The 8,899-nt window shown below is 40.1% G+C and overlaps 1 protein-coding gene across 1 annotated transcript; it reads right to left on the bottom strand.

The window, feature by feature from the left end:
• Nucleotides 1-674: 674 nt before the first annotated feature.
• Nucleotides 675-8,663, bottom strand: LOC113159559 (filensin). Its single transcript, XM_026356319.1, has 8 exons — nucleotides 8,284-8,663; nucleotides 6,806-6,866; nucleotides 6,555-6,650; nucleotides 5,158-5,250; nucleotides 3,574-3,687; nucleotides 2,369-2,589; nucleotides 1,868-1,959; nucleotides 675-1,657 (listed from the first exon to the last, which is right to left on the bottom strand). The coding sequence occupies exons 1-8, from the start codon at nucleotides 8,661-8,663 to the stop codon at nucleotides 675-677; spliced, it is 2,040 nt and encodes a 679-aa protein (XP_026212104.1).
• Nucleotides 8,664-8,899: the final 236 nt, after the last annotated feature.

Here is an 8,899-nt window from a genome sequence, read left to right on the forward strand (position 1 = left end):
AATTAAAAATTAAATTTGAATTTGAAATGTCAATTTTATTTTCAGAAGTGCTTGTTCATCATCATCTTGCTACTTTGCAAGATATCTAGGACTCAGTATCTGTCTAAAAACAAACAGAAAAAGGCATCAATTGATGTTTGAATCTTTTTCTTTATTATTATTCAATGTATCAAAGCAAATTAATACACAGCAAAAGTGTGCTGAGGGAAGGCAATGGCATCCAATTAAACAAATGAGCTCAAAGGGGAAAGATGTAGTTCTAAGACAGAGTTCAGTAGGGTGGCACAACTTCTCACCTTTATTATTTATTTTCCTTTTTTTTTTTTATTGGTGTCGCAGAGCTTTGTTTTTCATTTTCCCAAGTTTTCAGACAGTAAAGGACTTGTAGCGTGAGCATGGCTGTTAAGTCGAACAACAACAGCAGCACTTATGGAACCAGCAAAACATATTCTGGACGCAAAACCAGAGTCTGCAAGCAAATGGAAGAGCATTGAATATCAGAGCAGGAATGTGTAGTTCATTCAGCATGGTTGGTCTCACATCAGAGACAAAACACTGGTCTTATTTCAGTGGTTTGGTATTTATGGAATCTGATATCAACATCAGTATCGTCTTCTTGTTAGAACATTATGTTGGAACCTGGTGAGTGACTCATTTTGTCAGTCGATGTTGTTTCAATGTTTCTTCTTGCTGGACTTCTCGATCATGGTCTCCACCACCATAGAAGTCTCCTCATAACCTTTAACTTTGCGCCCGTTGGAGAACTTCTCCACAGACTCCACCACTTCCAGTTTCTCGTAGCTCATGGCGTCAGGAGCAAAACTGCTAGAGCTGGTGTCGGAGCTGGAGCTGGAGCTGGTGCTGGCACCACGAGGCGCAGGCTTTGGAGCAGGCCCACTTGGGCCATTGTCATCCCTGTTTTTCTTAGAGTTGTCTGCACCTGGGGTGGGACCTTTAGGGCCTGAGTTTGGGCCAGAGTGTGGAGACACTGGGTCTTTAGGATGAGGCTGAGGCTGGGGTTCTCCATTCTTATTCTTACCTTTGCCTCCATTGTCCTTACCTCCTCCACCCTTATTATCCTTCTTTGGCCCAGTCGAATTAGGAGGAGTGGGACTGAGGGGCCTTGGGCCTACTATGGGCTGAGGAGGTGGAGGAGAAGGTGTGATGTGTCCATAAGGTTCATAGGGAGACGTCATTCCATCTCTGATTGTGACAAAGATGTGGCCGCCTGATGGCGTGGAAGTGTAGAAGCAGGGATCTGGGTAGCTGCTGTCGCCTGTGACAAGAACATAACGACCCTTGGTGTAGAAGTCAGCAATTGGCTCAGGCTTCTTGTACTTCCTCATTCTGTCTCGGACGATGTTACACAGGGTGTCGAAGGCTTTGCTGATCTGAGCTCCATCTGGGACATCTTGTGGCGACACTGCAGAGAGAACAGGTCTCTGCTCTTTTCTCCTAGTGTTCTGCTCCTGCACTTCCTCAGGTAGGACGCCCTTAGTGTCTTCATCAGGAGCGTCTCCTGTGGCTTCCCCATTTCTTTCCTCCTGGCCACTGTCTATCACATCTTTTGGGGTGAGGTTCTTTTTCATAACCTTCTTAGCCAGGATCTTCTGGCGGGGCTTGATACTAGTGATATCTTGGATAGCCTGGGTGATATCTGGACACAAATGAAATCATAAATCAACCTACTAGAACTGTTGAACTTGAAAGATTAGAAAAGCATCGCTTTGAATGATCATGAGCTGTGTTATCCTTGCAAGACTGAATCTTTAAGAGAGAGTATACTTGTCTCCAACAATGGCAGCTGATTGCACTCAAATTTGATTCTCAATGTAAATCAGCTGTGATGTACTCATGTTGCCCTTACCTCTCCCCCTGCTTGATGCAGTGGGTGTGTGAGTGTAGCGGTAATTAGAGGTAAACAGGGTGATGGGAGTGCCAATTATCGCCGAATTCAACCTGTAGGAAAAGGAGACGTGAAATGTCACTCATGCAACAGTTTGGATATGTCAGGAAATGTGGTAGAATTATTATTTTAAAAAACAGAAGAGAAGAAAAGGAGTTAAATAAAATAACATCAATAAGTCTAATTTGACTCACTGACACTGTTGTGCAAGTGCAGTAGAGGAAAACATGTGTTGTCACACAGTGCTATCTGCTGGCTGATGCTGCACTGTACATACACTAAACCGGTCTGCACAGTAAACATCACCCTATCATTTTGGGTAATATGAAGGTTTTTTTTAACAATCCAAGATGTTTTTAGTGTTGGACTAAATAACCCCCTGTTTTATTGTCTTATTAACAATCAATCTTTACAATCTAACCTCTTGTATTGTATTTCTGTTAAGGTGTGGAAGTAAGATACCTGTTGTCTTCATTCTCAATAATCCTCTTGTACCTCTCCAGCTCATTCTGGAGAGATGTTTGGTACATGGCCAGGTGGCGACATTCACTGGTGAACTTCTCCAGGGACTTCTCAGCTTCTTCAATCTCCTTGCGCAGAGATTCGATTTTCTCATTGTACATCTGGATCTCATCGTCATAATTCTCCTGTGTGTTTTTGATGGCTTGCTCCAACATGGCAGTCTGAAAAAAAGGAAACAAAGATGATTTAAAAATGATGATTTAAAAAAAAATCCTAGTGGGATACACATTATTAATAATAAAAGACAGTAGAAATGATGAATAAAGACATACAGTTTAAAATTGTGCAAATAAAAACAATGTTTTTAGAAAAAAGATATTATATATAGATGTAAAACAATGCGATTAGATACATAAATATGATATCTCACATTGTCTTTAAAAGATCCAGACATATGACAGATATATGGTGCATAATAAGAACAGAGTGAAGAGCATCATTTGTGCAAATAGCAGAGGTTTGTCTTTAATCAAAACCTGTAAGAGAAAGAGCTCTGGTAATCAATACAGTTACAAAATTTGATTTTCTTTCATTAAATTTAAGTTATTTCCTGTAACTACCCTGCTGTTATATTGTGGTCGTGGATGACATCTAGTGGCAAGTCTGTTACTGCTACAACGCAATATGAGCAGCCTGGTTATTAAACAAAGTGAAATAAGAATGCATTCAAAATGCATATGTTAACATGTTTAACACTTGAACCTGTCAAAATAATTCATTTTTAATCAATACATTTTTTATAATGATCTTCTGTGCCAGGTTTGGATAAAAAGACCCAACACAGTTGATCAATTTTAAACATTGAGCAATTAATTTACAGAATCAATTAGTCAGCTCACAGATAAAGGGACTTTTTTATCAATTAATCATGAAAACTGCATGCATAATCATAATTGCACGACCATTCATGACAATACTTGTGTATTGTGTACCCTTTTAATCTGAATTAAAATACAACTGTGGTGAGTGTATACGTTTGTGCTAATCCTAGTTTTGTCTGTCTTAACAAGAGACCCAATATATTTGGTTCCTTTGAGACATATTTTTATAATGTTGTTCAGTAAATATTGGCTTGTTGATAAAAATAAAAAGGCACTGCCGCCTGTAATCAAACCTCTGGTTGTCATGGTGACTGTGTGACCCACCTTGGTCTGTAGCCGCTGTTTCTGGGCCTGCAGCTGGCAGAGGGCGCTCTTATATTCTTCCAGCTGGCTCTGCAGCCCCGGCACTTTCCTCTGGGCCAGCAGCTTCTCCTGCTCCTTCATACGTTGAACACAAATCGATGAAAGCATGTAGAGAAACACAGTGTGTCATTAAGGCGATACGGTTTCATCACACACTCACGACTTGGCAGTCAAGTCTCTTTCTGAAGCCTCACCGTATGAAAAGCTTCGCTGATTGAGTATTGAATTCGAGGACACAGCAACAATTGTGTTGCTCACAGCAGTGATGTTTTCTGTTTATCTGCTCTTTAAAGTGAACCTCTGAATGTTTGGAGAGCACTCTCCATGATCCAGAAACTGTAATGTAACTGTGAGGGGCATAGATGTGGGTATTGTTAAAGCTTTAAAGCTCCTCTGTACACCTGGTTAATGATGTCCATTATGAGCGGGTATGATTCTTAACATTTCAAGTCATTTTAGTGAATAAAGTTCATAATATTCTAGTATTTATTGGCAGCATAAGGTCTTATTGTATAAAGACCATATAGCAGGTACATTCTTCATACAAGAAGACCTTAGAACATTATAAGTTTTGGACCAATTAGTTTAATCTTAAATCCAATTAAAATTTTGATGATCTCAAGCGCAAAAGAAAAGAAAATTGTTAAACTGAATGTGAAATGAAAGTATTCCATGAATAATACAGATCGGAAAAGGAAAAATAAATCACAAGATCTGTGATGCAGTGGTTAGCTTCGACAAAAAAACTAGACTGGATGTTTTAACAAGACATATCACTGATGGATATATTGTGAGGAAACAATGAGACCACCCTGGTGAAGGCAAAATAGACACAAACATTGGACCTAATTAGCTCTTAGTGATTTCCTCCTTTCTGTGTTTGTTTTAAAAGATGCTTAAGATGGAAATAATCCGTTCAGACCATTCAAAAACTTCACTGGAGGGTAAACACACCCTCAAAAGTACTAATGTAGCATTTTAATGATGATAATATAGAGCAGCGTCTAATACGCAGCATGAGTTCAAAATCACAGGTGTTAAAATGTGTTGGAAGGTAAAGGGTATAACACCTGATTCACGAGATAACCATAGTGATCAAATAGTGAACCATTGTGCATCAGTTAAACTGTTTGTGCGACCACGTCTGACAAATGTTTTTTCTTTTAAATAGAACTCCAATCTGCTCAATGAGTGCCAGTCATGGTTGCATAGTTAGTTCATCTAAAATTGGCATGCACAGCTGTTCTTCCTAGTATTTACTTCATTATACTTCAATATACCATATGTGCTGACACTCTGCTAGTGCACTGCGTGTGTGTCCAAAGAATGTTTGACTGTCTGCCACACACACACACACACACACAGACAAATGAAGGCATAGACAATGAATAGGACAGAGAAGCCGGTAACCTCGTCAACCACACACACATAGCCAGGGATGACACACGTGCAAACACCATCTTCCCCCACGGGGACTGCAGCACACACACACACACACACACACACATACAAACACACACACAGTGACAACAGTAGTGATCTCACCTCGGAGATGCCCACTGACACATTGGGAACAAGGGGAAGTGTCTGGTTGATTTGCTGCAAAATGTTTACGTAGGTCTGGATCTCTGCAAGGTTCTGCATAGAGAAAAAGTATAGAGTAAAAAAATTAATGATTAAAGTCTCTGCAAGAGGAGGAAAATTCCTAAACTATTCAATTTTGAAAAATGTCATCATTTCACCCATCTGCTCACAAATTGTTTTCATAGGAAGGATGGGTGAGAGACAAAAAGTATTGCAAGAAAGGATTTCATTTAGGTGAATATATTTATAAATGGTTGCTAGCACTTCTTTACGGCTAAGAGAGGCTTATTTTAAGTCCATTTGCACGTGTGAACTCACACTCAGTAATAAAGAGCACATATATTTCCTCTCTCCGAAGGAACACTTCAAAGCTCAGGACCTCAAGCCTAATATTCATGTGAGACGATTCCTATTCTTTACCACATAATATAGCAAAAGCACTGCCCTTTGATATGCTATCTCAATACTGCAGAGTCACAGATTAATTCATCATCAAAAGCAGCACTGGGTGAAAGTAAAAAAAAAAAAAATAGAGAAATTGCTCAGGCATATATATATATATATATATATATATATATATATATATATATATATATATATATATATATATATATATATGTGTGTGTGTGTGTGTGTGTGTGTGTGTAAAATACATCTGATGCATTGTGTAACAGTCTATTTTTCTTTGAACTCAGCATTTTTGAGGCCATTGCGTCGCCCCTTCTAGCTGTTCCTCATTTTTTCTACTGCAGAGAAAGTAATGTTCAGTTGTGTTTTTTTTTTTTTTGGTGGGGGGGGGGGTTCTTTCCATGCATGTTGCATCTTCTCTTATTTTCCTCACTCGTGTCACGAACGATAACATTTTGCCAAGCCCCGGGTGCATATACACACATTTTTTGGCTCCCATGTCGAAATTTTGCACCTTTTTCTTTTGATGACTTGTATCCTGAGGTCAACTGTGCTCAAAAGCAACTCACGCACCAATGTATGAAATACTTTAAACTAATATTGTTTTTTTGTGTATTGTTCACAACTGAGTTATGGACACAATTTCAGAATATGATGGCTCTTTAAAGGCCACTATATCAGAGATATGAAACTGCTTTGAACAATGTGAAAGAATTATGAAGCCGTTTCTCAGCGAGTTGCTTTTACTGGCCCAGTTTGTAAAAGTCATCAATAAGGATTACTTTTTTGTGAGCATCAGTGCAATTGCTTTACAGTTTCCATCTAAACTGTTAGGTGTATTTACTTGTATCATCATAAGAGGCCTGGTTAGTGGAGGAGTTTGAGGAGCTGCATAAGAAGAAGATTCCTTTTCAGCTGGTTTCAGATCATTTATCATCAGTGTCACTGACCTTCTTGTGTCTATCTCTGGTGGAGCTGATGTCATCCTGCAGGAACTGTGATTGGATCTGGTACTCCAGGTTTCTCAGCAGTGCACTGTCAGCCTCCTGCAAGGACACAAGCGTAAATAACGAAGTGCAGTGTGAATTGTGTTCGTCACATCCCTATATGCTAAGCTGCTAAAACCACTACAGTAAAAATATTTTAAAAATACATATTACTGTGTGCATGACTTAATTTCTTAATTTCATTCATACAGTACCTTGTTTAACTGCTCCAATGTGGCGCGCAGCTGTTCTTGGTAATCACATTCATTTCTATATCTGGAGCATAAAATATCTCAGTTAAGCATTAATCCAAAGCAGGAAGAGGTACAACATGACATTACCACATTGGGCTACAGTATTTCACAGTGCAGCAATGTTTATCTAAAATAACGGGCGCACTATTGGAGTCTAATGACATGTTTGCACGACATGCTCACAGTAAGAAAGAACCGATTGACAAACTCATTCTTGAACACCTCTGTGCTTGTAATGTGCCGTACGGGGTTGTAAATCAAAACAGCACATGGTGAAAGTTCTGTTCACCAGCTGATTCATCTAGAATTGGTCAATATTCTTCTCATCGATGATGCTGCCAAGCTTCGCTGCTTGCAGAGAGTGGATTGCAGCATGGTTGTATTCAGTTCCAATTAAATAGTTGGTCTCCTTAAGTAGAAAAATAAAATGTTTTCTCCCTCTCTCTCTTGGTATGTGTCCTTGCAGATAACTTAGCTTTTGCTGAGATGTTGACCTCCAAAGTTCATTCCACCACATTAAATGTAATGAAGATGAATGGAATTTTGTTTGTGATGCTTATGGCATTGAATGATTACTCTGGATAATTGACAGACCTCATTGTGAACAGTGTTCACTGGAAAGGCTTTCTACCACATTTTTACATAAAATGCCCATTATTCATGAACACCTACACTCAACTGGCTGTAGGTGTGGCCTCTATGCTCACCCCCAGACAACTGCAATACCACCTAATGGGCTGCATTTTTACTTCTAGTTGTGCCTGCAGTTTTAGGTGAAAGCCACGTATAGCATTCTATGAAGCAGCAGCTGATCCTGAATGGATTCCCTTTCCCATTAAGGGACCCTGTTGTTGTCCGCTTGAGACTTCAAAAAGATGTTTCCGAATGGGGGGTTCGTGCCTGATGTTAACTTTTCAATAGTAGTAGAAGGTAGCTATGCCAGATTTAGAACATAAATTAGACTCATTTAGATGGTAACAGAAAAACATGTGGCTAACTAAATGCTGAGTCCATTCCAGTGTTGTGCTGTTATGTATGGAATCAGCATAGCCGTGGGGTTGAGGTAAGAATTTCCAATTTAACAATATAATGCTTCATCATCAGCGTGCCAAAGCATGTTTTTTTTTTTTTTTGTTATCCACAAGCTCTTAAATTTACCATTAACTCTCTTCATTGTCACTCAATAGACAAATTTTATGAATTATGATGATAGAAATTATCTAAATATGTAATGTATATGATTAGAACTATAAAGTACAATGATAAAGTTACATACAGCTGCTTTTCAGGACCAACGTGGTCAGCTTTAAGGGGTCAGGTTCTTTAGCACTTTTTCTTAATTTAGAGTGATTTCTATGTATTTTCCTATTATTTAATCTAAGAGAAGGAAGTCTGACCTTTGACATACACATAAGATCAATTACTCTCCACTCTCTTACTTGCTGGTAAATTCATCCAGCATGCGGCAAGCATCCCTCAACTCTCGCTCCAGCTTGGCGTGGTCAGAGGACAGTTCTCGGATTCGCTGCCTGTTGACTTCAATCTGCTCTGTGAAGGTCTCCTCTAGGCCGCTGACCTCTTCCATTCGCTGCAGGGTCTCCAGTTGCTTGCGAAACACTGCGTTGCGCTGCTCCAGGACTCGTGCTCTGTTGATGTACCTGGCAAAACGGCTGTTGAGCTCCTGAAGGCTCTCCCAGCCCTGAATGGCTGAGATACCTGCAGAGTTCTCAGAGTCTTCAGGTTCCTCATCAAAGACATCTGAGCGTTCATACTTTTCCTTGCGCACCTCGCGCAGGACCCGGTAGCTGGTCTTGAACATGGTGGTACACTTCTCTCCCCTGGGCTGGTGGTATCCCCTGGAGTGCTTGGTCCCCTTCAGCACCTTTATTGTGTGAAAACTCGGGTGCTCACCCCTGGCTGTCTCATGCTAGACTAAACGCTGCACAGCACTGACTGGTAGCGAAATAGCCCCCAAAACCTCCCCCTGGCTGTGGCCACGCTTGCTGTGAGCCTGGGGCCTTCTAGATCATATTGTTGCCTTTGTGGGGGAGATTA

Source organism: Anabas testudineus, chromosome 15, assembly GCF_900324465.2.
Source record: "Anabas testudineus chromosome 15, fAnaTes1.2, whole genome shotgun sequence".
In the NCBI taxonomy this organism is placed as follows: Eukaryota; Metazoa; Chordata; class Actinopteri; order Anabantiformes; family Anabantidae; genus Anabas; species Anabas testudineus.

Coding starts and splice junctions, on each gene's coding strand:
- LOC113159559 (XM_026356319.1), bottom strand. CDS start 8,663: ATGTTCAAGACCAGCTACCGGGTCCTGCGCGAGGTGCGCAAGGAAAAG. Junction 1,960..2,368: donor ATTGAGAATGAAGACAACAG/GTATCTTACTTC, acceptor CTTTTCCTACAG/GTTGAATTCGGCGATAATTG. Junction 1,658..1,867: donor TGCATCAAGCAGGGGGAGAG/GTAAGGGCAACA, acceptor ATTTGTGTCCAG/ATATCACCCAGGCTATCCAA.